This window comes from Myotis nattereri, assembly GCF_964212035.1.
Source record: "Myotis nattereri genome assembly, chromosome: 16".
Classification (NCBI taxonomy): Eukaryota; Metazoa; Chordata; class Mammalia; order Chiroptera; family Vespertilionidae; genus Myotis; species Myotis nattereri.
This window is the reverse complement of record NC_138091.1, coordinates 53570422-53595551: the sequence shown is the minus strand read 5'-3', so window position 1 is coordinate 53595551 and position 25130 is coordinate 53570422. Positions and strand designations below refer to the sequence as shown.

At 63.6% G+C, this 25130-nt stretch overlaps 1 protein-coding gene across 3 annotated transcripts; it reads right to left on the bottom strand.

The window, feature by feature from the left end:
• Window positions 1–76: 76 nt before the first annotated feature.
• ITGB4 (integrin subunit beta 4) lies at window positions 77–23306 on the bottom strand (the record flags this gene model as incomplete). 3 transcript variants are annotated; one of them, XM_081109303.1, is made up of 39 exons in its annotated part: window positions 78–524; window positions 625–735; window positions 825–989; window positions 1072–1227; window positions 1333–1521; window positions 1938–2087; window positions 2479–2637; window positions 3042–3272; window positions 4889–5020; window positions 5104–5286; window positions 6654–6791; window positions 6932–7112; window positions 7445–7602; window positions 8264–8468; window positions 10156–10304; window positions 11274–11453; window positions 11544–11692; window positions 12476–12499; window positions 12582–12640; window positions 12926–13029; window positions 13278–13469; window positions 13647–13680; window positions 14437–14543; window positions 14626–14748; window positions 15532–15661; window positions 15832–15930; window positions 16049–16152; window positions 17603–17805; window positions 18104–18180; window positions 18332–18496; window positions 18884–19006; window positions 19256–19345; window positions 19674–19937; window positions 20802–20973; window positions 21103–21199; window positions 21611–21815; window positions 21948–22049; window positions 22227–22309; window positions 23228–23306. In XM_081109303.1, 39 exons carry the CDS (start codon window positions 23304–23306, stop codon window positions 385–387), a joined length of 5412 nt encoding a protein of 1803 aa, XP_080965429.1. In that variant the 3' UTR covers window positions 78–384. The 3 variants fall into 3 exon arrangements, with proteins under 3 accessions (XP_080965430.1, XP_080965429.1, XP_080965428.1); XM_081109302.1 differs by lacking the exon at window positions 2479–2637 and adding an exon at window positions 3661–3855 and having other exon boundaries at window positions 84–524; XM_081109304.1 differs by lacking the exon at window positions 2479–2637 and having other exon boundaries at window positions 77–524.
• Window positions 23307–25130: the final 1824 nt, after the last annotated feature.

The following is a 25130-nucleotide window of genomic DNA, read 5'->3' as shown; positions in this document are numbered from 1 at the left end:
TTGGCCAGCAGAGAGGGGGGTGTCGGACCCGCTCCCCGGCTCTGGGCAGGCCCCGGAAGACTGGGCAGGGCGGAGCCACACGGTAGCAAACTCTTTTATTAAGTGCAGAACAAAGCTGGGTGCTTGTCATGCTGGTCCCAGCTCTTTGGTTACAAATGCGCTTGGGTGGGATGGGGGTGGGGCAGCCAGAAGGGCCTCCTGGGACCTCTGCCTCCTACATGCCCCCCAGAGGGCACTTACCCCCAGAGGCACTGGTCCTGTGATCAGCATGCGGGTGGGTGGGGCCACCAGGGGTCCAAGGATGGTGTAGCTGAGGCAGCACCGGGGAGGGGGGGGCGGGCAGTGGGGGCCCAGGTTCAAGGACGCCTGGCCGCGGTGGGAAGCTCAGGTCTGGAAGAACTGCTGGTCGACCTGGCTGCTGAGGGTCCCACTGGTGGTCAGCGTCTGGCTCACAAACTCCTGGGTCACATGCCGGGTGAGGGAGCCGCCTGCCTCCAGGCCCCGGGGCCCCAGGGTCAGTCCGTCTGCAGGGGAAGAGGTGTTGAGCGACCTGTCTAGCTCCCTGCCCTCTTTGTTAGCTCTGTCTCCCCCAGGAGAGCCTGGGGCCCCCACCCGGCCACTCACCCAGCAGGAAGGGCTCGGCGGTGCCGGTGTGGGTGGTGGTGATGCTGCTGTACTCGCCTGGCAGTGGGTGCTGGTAGAGCCCCGAGAGGCCCCCCAGCTGTGGGAAGGGGCCTGGAGTGGACAGATGAGCCCCTCAGGGGATGGTGCCACAAGGTGCGGTCAGAGGAAGGATGGGGGTGCGAAGGGGCAAGGTGCCCTACCTCCATCCTGGGACTCAATGGTGATGATACCCTCACGCTCCGGCCCGAAGCCCTGAGTGGTCCTGGCCTGCACCTTGAACTTGTAGGGCACGTTCTCCCGAAGGCCTGGCACCGTCAGCCTGCTCTCAGTGCTGTCGCCATCCACCTGGAACGTAATGGCTGGCTCTGGGCCGCGGAGAAGCCTTTAGCCGCCGTGGCTCCCTCTCCACCATCCCTTGGCCACCCCTGACCCTGGGGCGGGCAGCACCTCCTCCGTGGGCCATCTCACACGTGACCATGTAGCCCAGGATGTCTCCGTCAGGCCTGCGCGGCCGCTCCCAGCTCAGCTGCAGCGAGTCTGGGCTCAGGGCCGTGAACACCAGTGGGCCGGGGGCGCTGGGCGTGCTCAGGGTGAAGGCGGAGCCTGGGGCAGCAGAGGGAGAGGGCGATGTGTGGATCTAGCACATCTGTAGAAGCAGGTATGAGGGAGGGGGCAGTGGGGGGGGGTGGTGCAGGGGGAGCAGCTCACCTGGCAGGGGTAACAGCGGGCTCTGAGGGTGCACCTGCGACTCAATGGTGATGACACCCTCGCGCTCCGGGCCCCAGCCTTCCTGGCTCTGGGCCCGCACGCGGAACACGTAGGAGTGGTTGGGCAGAAGGTCTTCCACCACCACGGAAGTCTGCCCGGGGTTGGGGATGTTGAGCCGATACAGCTCACCTGGAGTGGGGTGGGGTGGGAGCAGCTTTATTCCCATTCCTGGCCTGGTCCTCCCCCCAGGCTGCTGCCAAGACCTGGCCAGCACCCACCCCGGAGCAGCTGGTTGGGGCCAGCCTGCTATGGTCCATGGGTCAGGTTGCCGCCGCACAAGGAAAGAGGGGGCCTGAACTCCTATGGTCCAGGTCATGCTGCTGGGAGTTTGTCGGTTCCCACAAAGGCATCTAGGCCAGCAGAGGGCCTGGGTTCTAGGGCCAGTGAGGCCTCGTTAGGCAACATCTTGCCTGGGGAGCCCCCGGGAAGTGGTTGAGGGCCCAGAAGGGCATCGTGCGGGGCATGGAAGTGAGACCCGCTCAGGCTGGGTGGTGGGCTCCTGCCACAGCCCAGTGCCCCTGGTGTCACACGTGGCCGGGCCTCACCGCCGTTCAGCAGCTGGTACTCCACGCTGTAGCCCTGCAGCGCCCGCTCGCACTGCGGCTCTTGCCAGCTCACTTTCAGAGACGTGGGCCCCAGGGCTGAGAACACCAGGCGGGTGGGGGTGTTGGGCAAACCTGCAGCCAAGCGGGAACCTGGAGACAGGAGGCCACAGTCAGCCCGGCTCAGGGTCCCTGGGCAGGAGTCCAAGTTCAGCTCCTGACCTCCCTCAGCTATCGCACCTACGTGACTGCTGGCCAGGTGGCTCGCTCACCCGGCCACAGCCTGTCCAGGCCACCCAGCACCTCCCGCCTGCCCTCGGGGTGGGTGTGGGCCCTGCCTGTGCCAAGCGCCGTGAGCCCCCACCCTCGGCTGGCCTGGCCCGTCCTGCCCCAGCCCGGCACCCCTGGGAAGGCGAGGCGGTTAGGCATCAGCGCTGATGAGGATGGAGGGGAGGGGATGCAGGGTCATGGGCAGTGACTGCAATGGCGTGGATGACAGATGGAGCAGGACAGCCGTGGAGACATGATGGCCACGCTGGACTACCTGGGCCCCAAGGGGGCGCTGCTGGCTGGGCAGCCAGGATTATAGAGTCTGGTGAGTCCCTGGAAGGGGGGAACCCCTTCATCTGAGCCCGACTCCAGGACCCCAAGGTCCAAGACAGCGGAAGCCTGCTCCTCCCGTCTTCCCAGATGGGAGGGAGGCCTAGGGTGGGACAAAACAGGAGTGAGGGGGCAGGAAGTATGTGTGTGTTGGAGGATGGGCGGGGGGACAGCAGGCCGGCAGCCCAAACCTCCAGGAGCCGGAAGAAAGGAGAGGTCAGCCCGGCTGGCGTGGCTCAGTGGTTGAGCATCAACCTATGAACCAGGAGGTCATGGTTTGATTCCCAGTCAGGGCACATGCCCAGGTTGCGGGCTTGATTCCCAGTGTGGGGTGTGCAGGAGGCAGCCGATCAATGATTCTCTCTCATCATTGATGTTTCTATCTCTTTCTCCCTCTCCTTCTCTAAGATCAATTTAAAATTTTTTTTTTAATTTAAAATAAAATATTAAAAAAAAAAGAAAGACAGGAGGGGTCAGTGGGAGAGGCAGGGCTGGCGGTGCACTCACTCTGCGAGGAGAGGGAGGTGAGGGTGGAGTAGTCCCTGGGCAGCGTCCCCGAGTGCTCCGTGCGGGTCAGCGAGTGGTAGTCCCTGGTGAGGGTGGAGGAGGTGCTCAGCACGCGGTGGGGCAGGTGCGGGCTCAGGTGGGTGCCGTAGGAGGTGTTGGTCGTGGCCATCCTGTGCAGGGAGTTGGCGCTGCCCGGGAAGGCAAAGTCCATCCGTCCATTGACCAGGTGCTCTGCAGGGGAGAACAGGGTCACCGGGGCAGGCCGGCACCGGGGAGCCCTGGGCGTTCCGGGACTGCCTGTCCACTAGAGGCCCCCCTTGGCCCACGAGGGACAGAGGCCCGGTGTCCCTGGAGGAGTCCAAGGGGCCACACGGGCTTCTGCAGCCCGCGTTCTCCGGCCAGGCACCCGGCCAGGCACCGTGCCACTAGGACAGGCTGAGCCCCACTGACCCAGTGGAGACGTGCTGCCCAAATGCCTGCCCTAGGGGTGCTCCGGCTCCGGGGGAGGGGGAGGAGGTCTGCCTCCAGCCCTCGCTCAGCCCCTGGCAGGGGCGGGGCCTTGGTGGGCAGCCTGGCCGCAGCGAGCCCAGGTGGGTGCGGGGTCGGGCTGGCCGGTCACCTCCGCCCTCCCCCACGGCTCCCCCAGCGCCCCCTTCGGCGCCGTCGTCCGGGGGCCCGCGGGGCAGCTCGGTGGCGTCAGAGGACCGCCCGCTGCTGGCGGACAGGCGCGGGATGACCTCCGGGGGCAGCCGCCACGTGACGCGCCGCAGGTCCAGCTCCTCCCCCAGCAGGGCCTCGAACTTCCAGCCGCCGCCTTGGGAACAACGAAGGGGCGTTGGCACCGCCGGCGGCGCGGGAGGGTGCGGGCGGAGCGGTCCTCGGGCTCTTTGGGATCCAGGTGGGGGTGGGAGGGGGTGCACGGCAGGGACGGGGCGCCAGGTGCAGGCCCTTCTCCCACGGGCGCGCAGAAGAGCCCTGCGATGCGCCAGTGCAGCCTGGGGGGCAGCGGGTAAGGAGAGACCCCGGGCCAGCCCGAGACAGGGGCAGCCCTGGCTTTGTCACCAGCTGTGAGGGCTCCCTGCTCTGAGCCTCAGTTTCCCTTCTGTACAAGGGAGAGAGCGACAGTTCCCGAAGCCGAAATGTTGGGGGGGAGGGTCAGTAGCAGTTGAACTGGGGCTCCTCTTGCCCCCAGACCCTGAGCCCTCTCAAGACGCCCAGGCTGAGTTCCTTAAGCCCAAGCTCTGCCTGATCAGGGCAGGAATGTGGTCCCTGGGGCCTGAGGCATAGACAGGGATGAAAGAAAATACAGTCCTGGAGGATTTGCACTCGTGGCATTGTGCGAGGGCACCCCATTGCACAGATCAGAGAACGGAGGCACAGACACCGTAAGTGATTTATCTGAATCCCTGCAGTGGAGCCAGAGCTCAAACTGTAGCTGGGGATCCCAGCTGAGGGCTCTTTGCGTCGCAGGAGGAACAGGGCAAGTGGCTGCCCGCGCCTCCTGGCCACGCCTGCCTCCTCCCTCACCGCCCTGCCCCTGGGAGGCCGCCCGGGGGTCCTGACCCCATGGCACAGCTGGTGAGCCTTTCAGCAGCAAAGCTGTGTTTCCGTGTGGTCCCGCGGGCGTGAGTCGAGCACGTCTGCCCCAGCAGGTGTCTCCCTGTCTCATGCACAGACGTGCACGTGTTTGCTCCTGTGCCGTGTGGGCTTGTCCCTGTCAAACTATTGACCTGAGAGAGTTTGACCTTCATGCCCAGAGGTCACGGCCCCTTTGTTCTCTCTGGACACTAGTGACGGCCCCACCCTCTACCCAGGACCCCCACCTTCCTCTCGGGGATCCTACTCACCTGTGTCGTCGGAGACACTGGGCCTCTGGCTGCCCGATGGGGAGCGGAGGACTTCGTCGCTGTACATGAGGAAGCCCTCATAGTCTTCCCCGCCCTGCGCGTCCACGATGGGGATGTCGGGGATGATGGGGACTGCAGGGGAGGGAGGGTGAGCCAGAGCCCCGTCTCGGCCTCCTGCGCCCCCCGTCTGCCCCCGCCTCCCGTCCCCCACTCACTGGACATGGGCCGCTTGGGCTGGGTGGCCAGGTTGATGATGGCCTCCCGCTCGGGCCCCCAGCCCGCCCCGTTGCGCGCCTTCACCGTGTAGCGGTAGGGCTGGGACTCCCGCAGGTTCTCAATGAGCAGCATCCGCTTCTTGGGGGTGTCCACCAGCACCTTCTTCATGGGCCCGATGGGTCCTGGGCGGGGAGAGTGCTTCAGAGGGGTCGCCCGGGTCCCGCCTGGCCCTGGCCTGCCTCTGACACAGCAGGACAGGAATGGCACCCGGGGGCTCCGGGACAGGCAGGGAGTGAGCAGTACTGAACCCCTGCGGGTGCCAACCCCTGAGCACCGGGCGTGACTGTCGCCAACTCTCCAAAGGGCTCATCACTAAGCTAAGTGGCAGCATCAGGTCTAGACTCAGGGTGGCCCCAGTGTCACCTCTACTAATTGGTCAAGGCTCCTGGGAGACCAGCCAACATCTCAGTTTCCAACGCGGTCCAAAGGAGGTTGTGGAAAATGACACCTCATGCCCTTGGTGTCCACCCCCCGCCAAGGACTAGGCTCAGAGGACTATGACGAAGGCCGTCAGCCTGGGGGGGGGGGGTGTCTCTAACTCCAGGGCCCAGCCCCTTGCCTCCTCTCAGCTGGTGGGAGCAGGGGAGAGGGCACCGTGTGCTTATGCCCTCGGGCTGGGCCCCACATTCAAGCTGAAGCGTGCGCTGAAACCCCCGCCAGGAGCTTCTGTCGGGGCGCCTGTCACCCCTGCGATGAGAGGCAGGGTCAGAGGCGACCTCCTGACCTGGACTAAGTGCTGGGAACTCAGAATGAGCCAAGGACGTGACGCGGATGCTGAGGAGGTGGTGCGAGGTGTGCCTGGCTGGCAGAGCCACGAGCCCGATGCCCAGCACCACCAACCCCGCTGCCCTCTGCCCAGTGGGCCACCCAGGCGGCTGAGCCTGACCCACGCAGGGGCCACAGGTCAGAGGGGGTGGCGAGCTCTCCATCCTGGGACTGACCACCTCGAGGCGAGGAGGAGGTCCCCGTAGCAGGTGAGGGTTTGGACCAACTTCCTCCAATACTTTCTCATCTTGAAGATTGGCAGGGATCGCCCACACTTGCCTCCCTTCCCAGCCTGGCTCTGCCAGGTGCCCCGGCCTAGGGCCGCCAGAAACGTGGCATGAAATGTAGTAAAAAACTTGTTTATCGGAAATTCAAGGTGTCCTCTGTTGTTATTTGCTAAGTCTGGCAACTCGACTCTGCCCCCAAGAGAATGGTGCAAAAACTAGCCGCTCTGGTTACCTGTATGGGAAGGCCCCCTGCCTGTGAGCCCATGGCACCTGTGTAACCCCCGGCCTTCCACCCCCTCCAGCCCCGGAAGCTTCTGGGCCTGACCTTTGAATGCAACCGGCCTGAACCAGACCATAAACCAAATGACGCCTCAGGCGACCAGATGTAGGGGCTCATCCACTGAGCAGGACAATGTGGCCTCCCTCCCACTCTCGGCCCCTCCCCTTCCACGGCTGCCACCCGGCGGCGGAAGGAGGGGGCGGAGGAGGGGCCTTACGGTTGTCCTCGTTGACCAGGCCGTAGCAGACCTCGTAGGCCGTGATCTCGCCGTTGGTCTCGGAGGGCTCAGCCCAGCTCAGCTGGGTCACCGTGGAGGAGACGACGTTGAAAGCCAGACGCCCTGGCTCATTGGGTACTGGGGGCGGAGGGGGGGGGGCAGGAAGAGAGCTGTCAGTGGCAGAAGAGGGCGGAGATCTGGGACGTAGGGGGCAGGGCTGGGCAGACAGGCTTCAGGGTATCACAGGGGATAGACGGCTGGTCGTGGCGAGGCCTCACCTTCCTGGTGGGTGCGGCAGGACACCAGGGAGCTGTAGGGGCCATCGCCCTGCGTGCCGAAGGCGCACACCTTCATCTCGTAGTCGCAGTACGGGTACAGGTTGGTGAGCTCCACCGAGGGCACCTTGCTCTCCAGCACGTGGGCTTCCGAGTCAGCGTCCCCCTGGATCCAGTACCTCACCTGCTCCCGGGGGAGGGGCTGGTCAGTGGGGAGGTGCGAGTGCCAAGCAGCTGGGACCTCCATTGACCTGCCCTACTGTCCCCTTGGCACAGGTCAGACACCAAGGATCGGAGAGACTGAGTAACCTGCCGGGTTCACACAGCAGGGCTGGGGGAGGGGAGGCGCCTGGGGGACGGAGGGGCCATTTCCAGGAAGGAGGGAAAATATCTGACAGCTCCCTGGGCACAGAGGCTCGGCCCACTGGGGCCAACATGCCCTCGCTCACCCTCATGGCCCTCTGGCCCTGGGAAGCCACCTCCCCATCCACCTCCCTCATCAGCCCTCTGCCTTACCCTGTACCCTGTTGGTTTGCCAGGAGGGGGCAGCCAGTTGAAGTGGATCTTCCGAGAGCCAGCAGCTTTGGCGTTGGGGTTCTGTGGGGCGCCAAGGACACTGTGGGAGACTGGGAATGCAGACTGGGTCTGGTTCTGGAAGGTCAGGTCCAGTTCGTCTGTAGTGGGTGAAGCCAGGGCAGGGCAGCCAGTTGGAATATCCCCTCACACAGCAGAAACTCACTCTCACCACCAGGGGGCGCAGGAGGCCCAGTGCAACACCCAGCTGCGATGGACTGACACCTGCCCTGCAGTCTCCCTCCACCGGTGCCCCCGCGGGGCCGCAGGGGGCATCCCGCCAAGCTGGGTGGAGGACCCAGGAGGGTCTTTGGCGAAAGGAGGAGGAGGAGGGAGATCGTCTGGCAGCCAAGGGAATGGTCCCCATGAGGACATCTGCTCCTCCTCCCAAGAACCCTCCCTCCCCTCCCATTTTCCCCACAAGCGCCTCTGGAATTGTTAAATACCAGGAGGCTGAGGACCCAGCAGAACTAACCCTTTCACCCCTAAAGTGGAAGTCAGAGGGCCTAATCCTGGGGTTCACGGTGAGCATCGGGGGCCAGATAAAATGCAGGAGCCGGGACACATTCGAGTTTCAGAGAAGCAACCAGTGCTTTCCTCAGGGCAGGCCTATCCTAAACGCCGCAGGGGACAGACTGAGGCTCTGACGTGGAAGCGTGGCTGGGCGCCCTGTGTTTTTGCTCGCCGAGACCGGCAGCCTTCGTGGAGAGCGCCCCGGCCGCCCCTCACCGCCTGCGTAAACGGACCCCAGGCGCTGCCCACCTCGGTCCCCGATGACGACCGTGGCCGAGTGGGGCTGGCCCAGGCGTGCCCCGAACTTGGGGTTGCTGAGTTGGATGTGGAAGCGGCGGACCTGGCGGCTCCGCAGGAGGGAGTCCACCTCCTGCAGCTCCAGGAGCTTCACCTGCAGCTCCTTCCAGGTCTCCCCAGGCTGGAACAGCAGCTCGCCCTCCGCGGGGATGTAGTCCTGGGAGTGGGAAAGGGGTCAGACCGGCCACCCCCCCACCCCGGCCTCAGGGACACCGCGGGCCATCACACACAGGCTGCCCCACGTGGACATACGTGGCTCGGTTCATAGGGCACCTCCTGCGCGCCGCTGGACAAATATTAGCTCATTTCATCCTCAGCAGCGTGAGGGAGAGCGAGAGTACTGTCCCCATTTTATAGAGGAGGGGCTGAGGCCCACAGAGGGGCAGAAACGTGCCCAAGTTCACACAGGCAGTTGTGGGGGAGCCAGGATTTGAACCAAGGCACAGGGACAGGGATGCACCGCAGATCCGAGCCCCCCCCCCCAGAGGCAGGCGCTCATCCCGCAGAGCCGGGATTTCAGGTCCCCCCACTGTGGCTCTGAGGTCTAGGACCCTGCCAGCCCCCCCCCCCGGCCCTGCCTGCTGGGTGGGGCGCCTCTATCAGCTCCTGCTTCCCACCCCCCAGTGCCCCAGAGCTTCCCTGAGCGCCCCACGTGTGCGCAGGGAGTCAATCAACGGAAACGGTGGGGCGGCAATGCTCACATCGGACCACTAGGTGGCGCTCCGAAACTAACATTTCAATTCCAGGCACTGCGGGTCAGGCCCACTGTGCCCACCAGGCACATTCAAGTGCGACAAAACCCAGGGAGTGTGAGAAAAGCTGGAGTCGCCTGCAAGTCAATTGACCTGGGCTGGCGGGGAACACAAAGCTGGGAAATGCTCTGGATTAAAGGGGCCTAAGGACTCACGGCCTCGGCCGCGATGCCCGCTCTCCGCTTCCTGGAGTGGGAGAGGCAATCATGGACGCACTGGGACACGTGAGCACAGGGAGCTCCGAATACGGACTAATTATTAGGTGCGAGCATGATGGGAAGTTTCTTAAGTGGTAATTAGGTTGTAGCTCTGCAGAAGGAACGGCAGGTGCTGCAGACGTATTTAGGGCCACATGAAACCTACAGCTGTGGAGGGTTCCGCACGTAGAACTAAGCCAAATCCTCTCTCCCTCCTCCCTACAGTCATACAGATGTGGAACTGTGCCTACATCTGTATCCACATCATGCATGGATACCTAGATCTGTATAGAAAGAGAAAGCAGGTAGTAACAGCTGGTGGGTCTATCTAAAGGGCACACATATGCTAATTTTATTAGTCTTTCCATTTTTCAGTAGGTTTGACGTTTTTCAAAATAAAAAGTTGGGAAATAATAATAAAAAAATTTTGAATTGCTAAATACCAAAAGCATTTTTATGAAAGCCTAACAGGACAGAGGGAATCTCTTGTATATTACGGCCTATTCCGTGAAATTTCTGGACATACAAATTCTCCTTTGGAATTTTTATTGGGAGCATTGAATCAGGAATGAAAACCGTTCCTCCCGATAAAAAGAAGATTTGGGTGTGGCCAGGCTGCCGGCCCGCTGAGTGCATTCTCTCTGCCTTTGCCAAGTGGCCCTGTGGGCTCAGTAAGACTAGATTTTGTTTTTTGAGTTAATTTTTGATTGGAATATTTTTAGTTTTTAAATGTTGGCAGTAAACTCAGAAACACAAACAAACAAACCTGCAAGTCAAACCACGCTCATCCACCTACAGGCGTCCAGGGACCCAGGCTGTCCTCATGTCCGCCCCCCCCCCCCCGCCCACTCCCCTCTACACCCCCATGTGCCCTCAGCCCCAGGGTGGAGCTTACCCGGTTGCCCTGCGCCGTGTTGTCCTGTGTGCGGTAGGAGACCTGGGACTTGCCGTTGTCCAGGATGCGCCGGACGACGGGAATGCGGGCCACTTGCTCCCCGCCGCTGACCAGGTACTCAGGCTGCTCAAAGGACACTATCCCGTTGGCTGCAAGGGGCCGGGCAGAGTTAGAGGGTCCAAACCTCAGGCCCCTCTCCACTCCCCCGCCCGCCGGCCCCACCCAGCCCAGACTCCAGGAGGCCGCCTGTCACCCCGCACCCCACCACTCTCTGGGGAGGGCCGAGGAAAGGGATGGGCCATTTTTCCAGAAAAAGTTGAAGGGGCTGGGACAGTGTCCAACAGACATCCTGGAGGGGCCGGGGCAGAGAAAGGAGGCCGGGTGGGGGCACAACGGAGGGGAGGCCCTGAGTCCAAGGAGCAGGGAGGGGGGCAGCTTGGGTGTCCGTGATGCGAAGCCTTGCCCACCCTCTAGATAGGCCTGGGCACAGGGGGCCCACTCCTTCCTGCTCGGATGGCCTGGCATTTCAGAGAGGTCCAGGCCACGGCCTGGTTCAGAGGCCGGAGGGGAGGGAGCAGGGGAGGGATGTGGGATGGCTCCAGGCGGACCCAGCACCCGTGAGTGAGGGTAACGGAAGCTCCGCGCGGAGCTGTGCAGCCACACGCTCAGTGTAAAAGCCCGAAGCCCATTTTACAGATGGCGAAGCCAAGGCTGGCGGAGGTTAAGTGAGCTGCCCAGGCCACACAGCCAGGCCCCACTCCCACTCGAATACAAGGGCCCCAGCTTCCGTTCTTATTTTATTTTTTATTGATTTCAGAGAAGAAGGGAGAGGGAGAGAGAAACATCAATGATGAGAGAGAATCATTGATCGGCTGCCTCCTGCACGCCCCCCACTGGGGATCGAGCCTGCAACCCAGGCCTGTGCCCTTGATCGGAATCGAACTCGGGACCCTTCAGTCCGCAGGCCGACGCTCTAGCCACTGAGCCACACCAGCTAGGGCCCCAGACTCCCCTTTTGCCTCCTTGCTCCCCCCACACTGACCGACCTTGCTCCCCCCACGCTGACTGACCTTGCTCCCCCCACGCTGACCGACCTTGCTCCCCCCACGCTGACCGACCTTGCTCCTTGATGATGGTGATGTTCACCAGGCGGCGGCCGAGGGTGGCGGTGCCCATGGGCACATTGAGGGCCTCCACCAGCAGCTGCTTCTCATCGTCGTCCTCCGGCCGGATGAAGAGGGGCACCCGGACGTCCACCAGCTCCACGCCCTCCTGGAACTCCACCATGCCCCGGGCGTCTGGGGGGGGCGGGCGGTCAGAGGTGGGGCCACACGGGGTGGGAGGTGACACTGAGCCGCAGGGGGCGGGGGGGGGCGCTGCCCGCTTACCCTGGTCCGCAGTGAGGGTGTAGTACCCCGGGGCCACCTTGAGCTCGTGGAAGGCCCGCTGCGCCACCTGCTTCTCCGTGAGCTTCAGCAGCGCCTGCTTGGCCGAGCGGGGAGCCATTAGCACCGTGTCCACAATGGTGTGGTCCTGCCTGGGGGAGGGGTCAGGCGGAAAGGGGTCAGGCTGGCCCGGAGGCGGCTCCTGTCCCTGTCATCAAGGGGCAAGATGTGGGGCAGCAACAGTGCAGGTTCTTCAGAACCAGGCCCATGCTGGCCCCACCCCGCACCCCGCAGCCTCAGCCGAGCCCTGTGCCTCCCCGAGCCTCGGTGACCTCCTCTGTGAAATGGGCTATTCTCGCCCAGGAGATGCAGGCAGCAACGACGCTGAGGGTGTAGGCGCTAAAGCCTGGGTTCAAATCCTGGCCCTATTTCCTTCCTTCTTTCTTTCTTTTTTTTTCAATCCTCATTCGAGGATGTTTTTCCATTGATTTTTAGAGAGAGTGGAAGAGAGAGGAAAAGACAGAGAGAAATATCGATGTAAGAGAAGCACATCGATTGCCTCCTGTACGCGCCCTGACCAGGGCCCAGGCTAGGGAGGAGCCTGCAACCGAGGTACGTGCCCTTGACCGGAATTGAACCTGGGACCCTTTGGTCTGCAGGCTGATGATCTATCCACTGGGCCAAACTGGCTAGGGCCTGGCCCTATTTCTTAACAGCCAGGTAACCTCCGGCAAGTTACTGAACCTCTTTTAGCCTCGGTTTGCAGGGGGCCACCCTGGTCCTGAGTGGACCCCTTGGTCTACCTGTCTGTACAGGGCTGGCTCATAGTAGGGCTCATGTCAATATTTCTCAAATGAAGGTCCTACCGCATGACAGACACACGGGATGGAAATGGGGCGGGGGGTGGGGCTATCCCACCCGAGTCTTCAACTCACTTTTTCCCGGCGTTGGGCTGCTGCCTGTGGGAACAAGAGGGGACGTGAGCCAGGTGGGCCTGGGGCAGCCCCCGCCCCCACCCCGCGCACCCAGGGCAGGACGCACCGGAACTTGGTCTGCTGGAGCTTGTGCGAGCCTGCGATCTGCCTGTACACCTCGTTCAGCTGCCAGGCAAGGGCGGGCATGAGGCTGGGGCCCCGGGGCACACAGTCCCCAGAGGACCTGCCCGGGCTGGCTGCCCCCTCCCCCCCCCGTCCCCCCCCGTGGGCACGCCCATGGCCTCATCCCTGCCAGGAACCGCTCAGAGGGAACAGGTCCCAGGAGACTCCACTCCAGGCGCATGTCCAAGGAGGCCCCTGTCCCACGGGAACATCCAGGTCCCACGGCGCTTGCCCGGCGCTCTCCCCACACCAGGTCGCGCCCAGGCCCGGAGCAGCCGCTGCCCTTACGTTCTCCTCCACCTCCTGGCGCAGCTGGCCACATTCCCGGGTGTCAGGCTTCAGCAGGTTCTCGGTGCAGAGGCGGGCGAGGCGCAGGGACAGCCCGTAGGGCACTGGGGGCGGGCAGGGAGGAGCCGTTAGCTCCCTGCACGGCGGGCGCCACGGGAGCCCCCAACTGGCTGGCTGGCTGGCGGCCGGAGCCTGTAGCGCCATCGCGAAGGGCAGAAGGTGGCCAGGCCCGTGCCCGCACCCAACACTCAGAGAAACGGGAATGGCGGGATCCTGGACCCGGAACGGCAGTGAACGCGCCCCCGGCGCCAAGGCCACCGCCAAGAGCGCAGCACCCAGCCCGGGCCCTCACCCAGCTCCGTGGGGTTGGTGCTGGCAGCGTGGGTGGCAAAGCCGGGCCGCTGTACGTTGTTGGTGACCTTCCAGCGGACCCTGTCGATGCCCTTGAAGTTGCCGTTGCGCAGCATGGGCGTGTCCAGGTGGTCCGAGGCCATCAGGCTCTCCCGCAGCATGTAGTGGTCCTCCTTGAAGCCCACGATGTGGCCTTTGGGACAGGCTCCGGCGTGAGGCTCCTCACCAGGTCCTCCCCCCCACCCTCAGGTGCAGCCCAGGGCCTCCCTCCCCTGTTCCCGACTCAGCCCTTTCCCCCCCACCCCCTGTCCCCGCTGGGCAAAGAGTGGTCAGAGCCCCCACGCCACCCCTGTCGACGCCAGGCCCGTACCTCGGTTGCAGCAAGGGAGAAGTGCCAGGCAGGCCTAGGGGACAAGGTGTGGGGATGAGGGCTGGGATAGCGGCCCAGCCAGTCAACCCCTCCGGCCACCGCCCCACCCTCCCGCAGCCGTGGTTCAGAGGGCCACAGTGCCTCCCCCAGACCCCGGGATAGCGGCAGGGATCTAGGTGTGGGGCACAGAGGGTGGTACAGAGGGTGATGGGGCAGAGAGTTCCCAAAGTGTGTGCCAGGGGTCCCTGGCCTTGCAAGATCCTCTGTAAAGTAAAGGCTCTATAATCAAACCCATTTGGGAGGCACTGAGTTCATTCCTCTCTTATGGTTTCACTCTGCATCCAGTGGACCAAAGGCTCTGAGGAGTCCTGCAGAGGTCCTGAGAGCTCAGACATGTTTGGTCACAGAACTCTCTTTCTCTGTAACTCACACTAATACCCCACAGCCCTGGAGGTTCCTACGGAGGGTTGCCTCTGCCCCAACAGCCCAGTCTCCCGGGCTGTGCCGCCCTCCACGCTTTCTTGCCTCTTGTCTGTTGTCGCAATGCGACTGCCATCTCCCGGTGGGAGGGCTGTGGGCTCCCGGACCCTTTGCAGGTGGCTGACCCCAGGGCAGGTGCTCCCAGACATCCAGCCACTGATGTGGGCAGAGGCGAGGGACTGGGGGCGGGGTGGGGGAGGGCACGAGAGCTGGGCAGAAGATGTGGCTTCCCCTGGCCTCTGACAGCTGCGAGGACCCTGGGGCGGGGGGCGGGGCACTGGTGGGGACCTGGGGCAGGGGGGGGGGTCACCTTGCAGCAGGCACAGTACTTCCAGCAGAGCAGCAGCAGCAGCGCCAGGAGCAGCAGGAGGAAGATGAGCAGGGGGATGAGCCACCAGAAGGAGCCGGGAGGGCAGTCTAGGAGGAGGAGGAAGGTGGTGCTCATCCCTGGACGCGGTCTGACAGGCCCCCCACCCCCGGCGGCCGGGCGCCAGCTCACCCTTCTTCCTGTGCACCAGGACGGTGCTGTTGGGCCCGGGCGTGCCGTCGCCCTCCACAGTGTAGCTGTAGTTACAGTCGTCCTCCTCGTCCCGGAAGGAGCAGTGCTCCACCACCTCCTCCGCTGCACCCACAGGCAGTCAGCAGGCGCCCCTCGGCCTCCAGGGCCCGCCCCCACCCAGGGCCCCCGCCCCCAGGGCCGGAGGCATCTCCCTGGGGAACAGCTCCAGTCCCTTCACAGAGATGGGGCCCTGCCCTGACCAGGAGCATCAAAGTCTGCAAATCTGCACCCCCACCTCCCCATCCGTAGCCTCATCTGGGGGCTGGGCTTCTGGGAATGTGTCTGACCCAGAGGAGAGGACGCTGTGGCCCCGCATGGCCTGGTACGCGCCCCTGCTGTGCTCACGCCCCTGCCCAAGCCGGTGCCCCCTCCCCACACTCTTGGTCCCTAATCAGCTGTGCCCGTGGCCCGGGTCTATGTGCCTCCTGCCTGGATGCCGTGACCCCTCCCAGGTCTGGAGCCCTTATCTGGACTGGGCAGCCTCAGCCTCAGTTTTATATATATATATTTAAATATATTTTAATTGCTTTCCGAGAGGAAGGGAGAGGGAGAGATAGAAACATCAATGACGAGAGAGAAGCATTGATTGGCCGCCTCCTGCAAGCCCCACACGGGGGATCGAGCTCGCAACCAGGGCATGTGCCCTTGACCGGAATCGAACCTGGGACCCTTCAAGGCCACAGGCGACGCTCTATCCACTGAGCCAAACCGGCTAGGGCTGCGCAGCCTCCATTTAGATTAGGAGGCCTCTGCCCAGCTTGGTACCCCTGTCCAGATAAGTGACACCCCATACCCCACTGAAGGCCCCGGCCTAGGCACCCCCGATGCTCGGCCCCTGCCCGTTACCGTTCTTCAGCTCGTCCACCATCTTGACCTTGAAGCCGCACTCCTCGCAGGTGCGCCCCCTCTTCTCACCCGTGCCCCAGGCCTGGCACTGCACGCAGGAGCGCAGGTCCTCGCAGAGGCCCAGGCGGACCTGGTGGGAGGGAGGGGCCGGTGAACACTGCCGGGCAGGCCTCTGCCGGGCCCCCTCCTCCAGCCTCGCACCCTCGCCCGGCTCCCACAGCACCAGGCTCAGCCCCTCCTGCCCAACCCTGCCCTGTGCCCAGGGTCCCCACGCCCACCCCCCAGCCATCCTGGCCTCACCGCCGAGTAGTTGATCTCGCAGGTGGTGTCTGTGTAGAGGGACCCCTGGTCGCAGTGGCAGCGGCCACACTCGCAGCGGCCACGCCCATTGCAGATGCCCTGAGGCGAGAGGAGGCACCGTGAGCCCTCTGCACCCCATCCCTGCCCGAGAGGGTGGGTGACCCTGACCGGACCCCCCTCTGCCGCCCCACACTGCCTGCCCCAGGCCCAGGCCTACCCCATTGCTGTCGATGCAGGTGGCATTGCTGAGAGGGCAGTCACAGCTCAAGCCTGTCCAGCCAGGCTCACACTCACACCGGCCCATGGAGCAGCGTCCCCGGTCTGCAGAGAGGAGGCGGGGAGAGCCCATTCATACCTGCAGTCCTGGCTGCCCACCTGCCGGGGAGGGCCTGGGGGAGCTGAGCTCCGGGGTAGAGCCCTCTTTTCCTCACTTTCTTCAAAAATCTTCCCTCCATCTGTTCCCCTCCATCCCACCTTCCACTTTCCACTCTGCAGCCAGAGTGACCACCCCAAAACACAAATCCAATCGTGTGGCTCCCCTGTTTAAGAACCTCTATTGAGTCTTGGCCAAGGCAATCAGGTAAGAAAAGGAAATAAAACAGATCAGTATTGGGAAGTGAGAAATAAAACTGTCATTACTTCCAAGTGTCAGGAACCTGTCACAAAATATCAAGAGTGTACAGATAAATTATTAGATCTCATTAGTGGGCTGAGCAAGGTGCCTGGCTACAAGGTTGACATACAAATAGCTAGAAAGTGAAAACAAAACCTCCAGTGCCTCTCTTTTGCCCTCAGGATAAAGTCCAGCCTGTGCAGGAGGAGGCAGCCGATCAATGATTCTCTCTCATCGTTGATGTTTCTGTCTCTCTCTCTTCTTTTTCCTTCCTCTCTGAAATCAATAAAAATATTTTAAAAATATACTTTAAAAATATATATATGTGTATAGATATTAAAGAAGGAAAGCATTTGGACTAGACTAGACCTGGGCCCACCTTGCGCTCTGGCCTTGCCTCCTTCCCTGCAGCGCCCCCCCTCTCCTCCTCCCTCCCAGCTCTGTCTTCCAGATGAAGAGTTGCCCCCTTCGTTTCCCTGAACGCTCTCTGGGATGGACGGCGGGAGAAGAGAAATGTCGGGCAACAGCAGGAATGGACGAAAGGGTAGGAGAGCAGGGGCTCCACCCTCGGCGGCAGGCGTACAGTTGGGGCTTAGTAAGAATGTGATGAGTGGATTTTCATTCCGTCCTTCCACGTGGCACCTATCTGGGCTCTGTGACCCCGCCCAGCTGGGCAGCGTGGGCCAGGCTGTGTGCCCGCGGCCTTGGCCTCGGCGTGCGGCCCTGTGGGGCTGCGGAGGCTGTCACTCCAGGCGTGCCCGTAGAAATGTAGCATCTCTGAGCGAGGAACGATCGCCAGGCCATAGTATCCCAGTAACCGTGAGGGATGAACTGGGCGATACCCACCATGATGAGATGGGAGGGTGGAGACAGGAGGTGGGCACGGACGGGGGGACCTCAGGGGAGTGGGGGTCTCAAACACAAGGGGAACGTCGCACCGGCCTTGGGCATCGAGTTCGTAGAGGGGGTCGAGGTCAGGCTGGTGCTGGACTTGGGGGGAGGAGGCACTCAGGGAGCCGGAGGAGGGCTGGGCCCGAACTTGGGATTCGGACTCTCAGCCTGGCTCTCACAACCTGCCCTGATGGGGGAGCGGCAGGGCAGGGCAGGGGCCGGCACCCGGGCCGCCAGCACCGGCCTCCGCGTGCTCACTGAGCTCACCGTTGCAGAGGAACCCGGACGTGCGTGGGCACTGGAAGTTGTCGTACTCGCAGAACTGGCCCTCGTAGCGGCCTTCGCCGTAGCACACGCAGCGCCCGCACTGGCACTCGCCGCGCCCGGAGCACGGCTTGTCCTCTCCCTCCCGCAGGCAGGGCTGGATGTCACTCAGCGAGCCCGTGGAGCAGCTGCAGGTCTTGCCACTCCTGAGGGAGGAGCCAGTCACTTCCCACAGCCGCCGGGGACCAGGCTGGGCCTTTTACCCTCCCATTTTACAGATGAGAAAACTGATGCTCTGAGTAGACTGCCCCCAGCCCCCAGCCCCCAGCTCCCGTGCCCTGAAGGCCCGTTGTCCTGATTCTTGCACGTCTTTCCAGCTGCATCCTAAGTAGCTCAAAGTGCTTTGAACGGGCCGCACCTAACAACCGGGTGCCCTCTCCTAGTCAGGCACAGACGGGGGCCCAGGGTGAGGGCCCGCTGGCATGCTGGGCGCTGCACACTCACCAGCCCTCGTAGCACACACAGTGTCCGCACATGAAGTCTCCGTTGCCGCTGCACTGGGGTGAGCCCACCTCTTTTTGCTAGAATGAGAACACATAGGGACACTGGACACTCCTGCTGCCTCTGCCCCTCAGGGCGCCCCTCGAGGGGGACGTGGCCACAGGGCGCGGGGCGCAGGGCGCGGGGCTTGGGCCGGCTCCGCCGCTCCCTCCCGCCCGGGCACGGCCGTACCAGCTCGCAGGCGCACAGGTCACACACGATGCCCACGTCCATCCGGAGGCCGTCGGAGAAGGAGGGCTTCAGGTGGATGTTGCCCTTCCTGTCATGTTCTGGCAGCTGGCACACGTGTGTCCCGTCCACGTCCTCGATGGCCCGAAGCTGAACTTGGTAGGTGCCCTGCAGGGACCCTGCTGTCAGCCAAGGCAGGCCCGTGTCTGAAGGCCCGTGGGCCTCAAGCTTCGGGATGTGCCTGGGTCCTGGCCCCCAGCTCCCTGCCTGCTCTCCCTCGGGGCCGAGAACAGTCACGGACACCAGCACCGAGCCACCTCCTTTGGCCCGTTCGCGGTCTGAGCAGCCGTCTGAGCTCCGCGCAGGCGGACCCCGCTGTGCCGAGGAGGCCACAGACAAGCGCGGGAGGCGCCCAGCTCATCCGAGGGGCTGACCCGGGGCCTTCGAACCCGGGCCTGTCTGGCTCCAGAGGCCACGTCCTTGACCTCTGCTCAGGCTGACCCCCTCGCAGGGGCTGTGCCCGCCCTCCCACCCCGGGGCCCCGTGATAACGTACCACTTCTCCTCGCCGGATGTGAAAGGACCCCGTCTCCGTCTTCTGGAACATCTTGGAGGTGACCTCTGTCCGCAGGCCGCGGGGGCTGTCCAGGGCCCGGATGTCCAGGTTGGAGTGAATGCGCTAAAGGAAGGCCAGGGGTCAGGGGCCTGGGGGAGCCTGGGCCCACCCCTCGGGCCTGGCTGTGCTCTGCCCCTGTGTGGGGACTGGGGTGGCATCAGGGTGGCAGGGCTCGGTGGGCTCCCCGGGGACCCTGCCTCACTGGCCTGTCCTGTTTCTCCACCCTGACTGGGGACACCCTTTGCCCACTCGGCCGGCCGCCCCCCAGCCCTGCCCCGAGGGACCCGGCCTCGGGCGGGCGCCGCGCCTCACGTTGAAGGCCTCCTGCAGCAGCTCCACGATGTTGGATGAGTCTTCCTGCAGCACGCCCAGCGAGGACACGGGGAAGTACTTGTGCAGCTTCTGCGGAGAGAAAGCCAGGCCCCGGCTCAGTAACAGCTCAGGGTTATGCCCACTTTGCAGATGGGATCACTGAAGCCTGAAACCTGCCGGTACATCCAGAGTCGGACCTCTTAGCCCCTCCTGCCTGGGGGAGGGTGGGCACGTGACCTCCCTGGCCCACCGGGCACACCCAGGAGGTGCTGGCTGGTTGGGGTGGGAGTAAGGGGTGAAGGGAGGGACGAGAGACGGAGAGAGAGGAGAGAGGTCTGAGACGATCCATGGACCCCCACCCGCCCCTTTCTCAGCCGGTGAGGCCCCAGGCCACCCCCCACCCCCACCCCACACACACCTCGTAGTAGCTGTAGGAGTAGTTGGTGACGGCGAAGATGGGGATAATGTTGTGTTTGGCCAGCAGGCGCACCAGGGTGGGCACAGACGGGTAGTCCTGTGTCTTGTACTGGGTGTAGGTGCCTGTGGCGTCCAGGTGGCACTCCTCGTCATTTCGCTTCAAGATGCCAGCCAGCACGTTGGCACCGTCGGCCTCATAGTGGAAGGCGGACTCGGTGGAGAACACCAGCAGGTGGGTGCTGTCAGGGCGCCAGCCGATGTCCCTCTGGGGAGAGCAAGGAGGGCAGTCACTGCGCTGTCGTGTGTGACGGTGAACGTGGGTCCCCATGCGGGGCTCGGCGAGGCCACAGGACGAACAGCAGCCGTCGTCACGAATGAGTGACGACATGGAAGACAGAACCAGTGCCAGGAAATGGGTGCGGGTCTGCGCACACCGTGGGCGCCACGCAAGATCGGCCCCAGGGCCATCCGAATGTCCCCCAAGGTCTTAGCCACCCTCCAGAACGTTTTAACTGCACAGGAAAAGGTACCCCACACAACATTAAATGAAAAGGGCCGGGTACAAGAGGCCCAGCAGCGATGGCGCTTGGTTAGACGACAGATGGGACGAGTTTGGAAATGATTACAAAAGAGAAGATGCGCCAAGTGAAAAAAAGCAAGTTTCAGATGAGCAGGGCACCGACTCTAACCACAGGAAATACGGATGAGGGACACTGTGGCCGCCGTCCGACCGTGGTGACCATGGGGTACTTCTCTTCTTTGTTTTCCAAACTGTCTAGTAAGTGGGTATATTATTTTCAAAATGGGAAAAAATTGACGTGCACACAAAACAAAGTGCCTTCTTTGGCGGCCCAGCACTGCTGGAGACGGGGCAGCCCGTGGGTCCTGGGAGACTGGCATGAGGGAGGAGATTGGGTGGGAGGCTGGCATCAGGCCACGGAAGGTTCCGGAGATCCGGGACGCATGTCTGCCTCTCCGGCCAAGGCTCAGGGCGAGGGGCTGTGGCTCCCGGCACATCTGAAGCCTCATTGTAACTGAGGGCCGCCCAGAGCGGCTCGGGATATGGGGCCTCAGCTGGCACCGGAGCAGCACTGCCCTCTCCCAGGCGCAGCCCCTCCCTGGCACGCACCGTGCACACGGCCGTCTGCAGGATGGCGTCGAAGCCGCCTTCCGGGGCGTCCAGGTTGCCCGAGATGCGCTCTTGCTGCAGCTTCCTCCGGAACTCGGTCACGTCGTCAGTCAGGCTGATGACGTTCTTGAAGGAGAAGGGGGCGTCGCTGTGGGGCCAGGGCTCCTTCAGCCTGGGCACAGGGGGAGGGAGAGGGTCAGGGGCGAAGGCCCACATGCGCCCCCGCCTGTCCTCTCTGGGAGGCCGCCCGCTGGGCTCATTTCAGGCAAAAGCCAGGACTCCCGCCCCCTCGGCCACTCACTTCTCCGGCCTCATGTCTGTCTGGGGGACGCTGACTTTGTCCACAAACTTGCCAAATCCAATAGTGTAGTCGCTGGTGAGCCGGCTCAGGACCCGGGCTGGGCATCAACAGGGAACAGAGAGGGCAGCTGAGCCCCAGCGCCCCCACATCAGCACGGGGGGCCGGGGCTGGCTCGGGAAGAGGAGGTGACCTCGGTGGACACACAGTGATGCTCCCAGGAGCCCTTGTCCCTAGTCACAGTCGAGGGCCATGGGCCTCGGGTCCCAGAGCCCTGCACGGGGCCGGCTGGAGAAGGCGGCCTTCTCTAAGTCCCAGACCCTGGGGACGCTCCCCTGGGAACGTGGGGAGTTCTGGGGGGGGGGGGAGAGTTTTAGTGTCCTGTCCTTCCTCGTGGGGTGGGGACAGCTGTCCTGAGCCCTGGCCTCTGAGCAGGTGCCCAGTGGGCCGGGTGAGGCACCTGCCCCCCCACCCCCCCGCCCCTCCGCCCTCCACGCTGGCCTGGCCGTACCCAGGTGCTCCCCCATCTGCTTGAGGTTGTCCAGATCGTCGGACATGGAGTTGGAGAAGTCCATGAGGATGTACAGGTCCACGGGGCTCTCCAGCGGCTCGAACACCTCCAGCTCGAAGTGCCGCTCCTCGCCAGGCCGCAGGAGGACGTGCAGCGCCTGGGGGGACACCTGGCTGCGGCGCAGGGTGGTGTCGATCTGGGTCTCCTGTGACGGGGGAGGGGGCAGAGGGGGTCACTCCAGAGAGCTGATGGTCCCTCTCCGCCCAGCCCGGGACAGGGAACCCCACACAGCCGCCTTGAGCATGGAGGCCCCAGCTCCCTTGCCCCCACCCGGCACCTCTGTGATCTCGAAGCTGCTCTCCATGACCACCACGCTCTCCAGCCGGCAGCCCGCGGCCAGCAGCTCCGCCTGCGTGTTGCAGCGCCGGTCCTTGAACGTCTGGCCGGAAGGAGACGGGTCAGGGGGCACAGGGCCCGTCCCCCGGATTTGTCCCCTCTGAGTTTCCTGACCCGCGCCCGTTCTCCCACACCCGCCCGGCGGGAGGCCGGTGTGGACTTGGCCAGCGAGGGGTGGCGGGTGGCCGGGAGGGGCGCCGGGTGGCCGGCGGCGGCTCACCTGGTCAGTGCAGTAGGCGCAGTCCTTGTCCACTCGGATGCACTCGGTACAGCTCTTCGCCTGGGCCTTCCGGCAGCGGTTGGCTGGGCGGGGACCAGGCAGACCACTGAGCCGACCTCCCCGAGACCAGGCCCTCCCCACTGCACCGCACGGGAGAGTGGGTCTCTCCCCAGTTCACAGAGGGGGAAACGGAGGCGGCAGCGGCTGCACGATCTGCCCCAGGGAGTTCAACTAGAAAGGGGGCTCACGCCTGGCGCTTCCCATGGGACTCAGTGGTGGCCGAAGGAGAGAGGTGCTGGCCCGTTTGCTGGTGGGGACACCCTGGCCACTCCCTCACCCGCCCCAATGCCTAGCCCAAGGCCTGACTCACAGTCGGTTGTTAGCAAATGAATGAGCTAAAACTCCTGGGATTCCCTTTGGTTCTATTCAGTTAAAACCACAGTGAAGACCTACTATGTGCACCCAATGTGCCCAGTGGGTGGTCTCCTGGGCCCCAGGCTATGGCCTGTTGTCACTGTTTAACAATGGAGCTGGCCAGGAGCAGCGACTGCCATTCCCTGTGGTGTAAATATTGCCCAAGGTCCACTTCACCCTATCAACATGGCCACCACCCACCGGCCAGATTTCAAATTTCACGGGAGGAGGGGCTGGCACGGGGACAGCAGGTGATGAGTCACCGGTCTCTCCTCTGGATTCGAGGCCTCAGCACATCCTGCCAGAGCCCCCATTCCCAGAGTGGGCATCTTCTCTCCCTCCCCTCCCCTCCCCTCCTCCCCCCTTCCCTTCCCCTCCCCTCTTCTCCCCTCCCCTCCCCTCCTCCCCCGATTGTTCTTGAGCCACAGGACTCCTGGCTCCGCAGCCCCCACTGTGGGCCGAAGGCCATTTGTTGACTGGCCGAGTGGGTATCTGGGCCAGACCCCCCTTGAGAGGCCCCGTGTGAGGATGTGTCAGGAAGGGGTGCCCTCACCAAGAGGGGTGCCACAGGGGCGTGTGGGACTCACCCATGTCCCCAGGGACGCTGACGCTCAGCAGGGCTGCCAGCAGCAGCCTGGTCCATGGGCTGGGCCGCGGCCCCGCCATCCTCTTCCTCCTGTACGACAGCAGCAGTTCACGGCGGCGCCCACGCAGAGCCCTGGGTCCCCAGCACAGGCCAGGCCTCCCATTCCCTCCGCTCAGGGGGGAACCGGGGCCCCACCCTCTTGCCTTTGGGGGCTCTGGGCTCTGAGCTTACTCTGGTGCCAGGTCCCTGCGCTGAGCCCTGGAGGGCAGGGCTGCTTCTCACTTTGCCTTTCAGACCCCAGTGGGCCTGGGTCAGGCTGGGCAGGGACAGGGTCCCCCAACAGGGGCCGCCTCTGGAGGGCCTGGCTCTTCCCTCCTGCCCCTCTCCGCCCTGGCCCCCTTCCCTCTGTGGGGGTGGGGCAGCCAGGAGGAGAGGGGTCCCTCCTGATATCTGGGGCCTCGGAGAGGAGGAGGGGCTCCCTGCTCTCAGCTGGGCTCCATAAGGGCTGACCCCCTCACAGGTGGGGTTCCCTGCCCCACACCCACCTCGGCCTGCCCCGCAGTTGAGTTTGCGAGGCCTCTGAGTAGTTCACCCTTTGACAAGTTCACCTGGTGGTAGAGTGCACCCCCGTCTGCCCCCCAATATACACACACACACTGTGCCAGCCACCCAGGAGCCTGTCTGCCTTGGTTCAGTATTAAAGCATCTCAGTGCATCAGCGGCCCCCGGGCAGGCACAGTCCGCTGCCTCGGGAAGGGAGGGGGCTGGCCAGAGCCCAGGCCTGCAGAGCTGGGCGGACGTCGCTTGGCCTCATGGCCTCATCCCCAGGCGGGTCGCTCGGTTGGTTAGACTTAGAGCTTCGTCCTGATGCACCAAGGTTGTGGGTTAGAATCCCCGGTCAGGGCACGTACAAGAAGCAACCAAAGAACGCATCAGTCAGTGGAACAACAAATCAATCTCTTGAGCTCTCTCCCTTCCTTCCTCTTTCTCTAAAATCAATAAAAAAAATTGCCCACTGGCCCCCACTCCTCGGGTCCTTTCTTGTCCTGGCCTCGTGGGGCAGGGCCGGCTCTGGAGGGCTGAGGCGCCCACAGTGCTGGGCAGGCCCGGGAGGGGCAGGCATGGCCTTTCTCCCTCCAATGCACGCGGCCCCAGGAGGCCCCCAGCAGCTCCAACACCCCACGGGCGGAGCCGGTCCTGCTCCTTGAGGGAAATGACTTCCCTGCAGCCTCAGGGTGTCGGCACCACACCCACATGCCACACAGTCCAGGCTGCAAGCTCGGGGTGCCCTGGGGCGCCCTTACACATGCAGGTGTGGGTGCTGAAGGGCCCAGCAGGCTCTCACCCTCCCGTGCCCACGGCTGGGGCATGGCGGCAGGTACCTGGCACAGGGACCCAGCGGGGGTGCCGCAGTCCCCATCTCCCAGATGAGGAGACAAGACACAGGTCGCTGGGCTGCCCCTCCCCTCAGCCAGCAGTGGGGGAGCCTGGAGGGGACCCCCATTTGACCTCGGCTCCTCCTCCGAGGCTAATAACATGGGGTTAGGAGGCTAGTCGTGCACTCGAGCGTTTTGTTAGACTCAACTTGTGTCCATAAAGTTTTAAAAGTAGTTGTCAACATGAAAAACAATGAGGTTTCACATAAAAGTTAGGGTGGTGGGCTTATCAGAGGGTGTGGCTATGGCGGGCTGGGCGGGGCCCTCTCTAGGCCCCCTCGACCCCCCATGTACCAGCCAGGTCCTGAGAATATGGGACTGCCACCCCGACGGGTGTCACCCTGCACACACCCAGACCGTCCGCAGAGGACATGTGCATGGACGCACGCCGCGACCCAAGGGGCGGAGGCTCAGAGCTCCCCACACCACCCTCCTCCCACCCATGGGACCACTCAGCACGAGCACTGC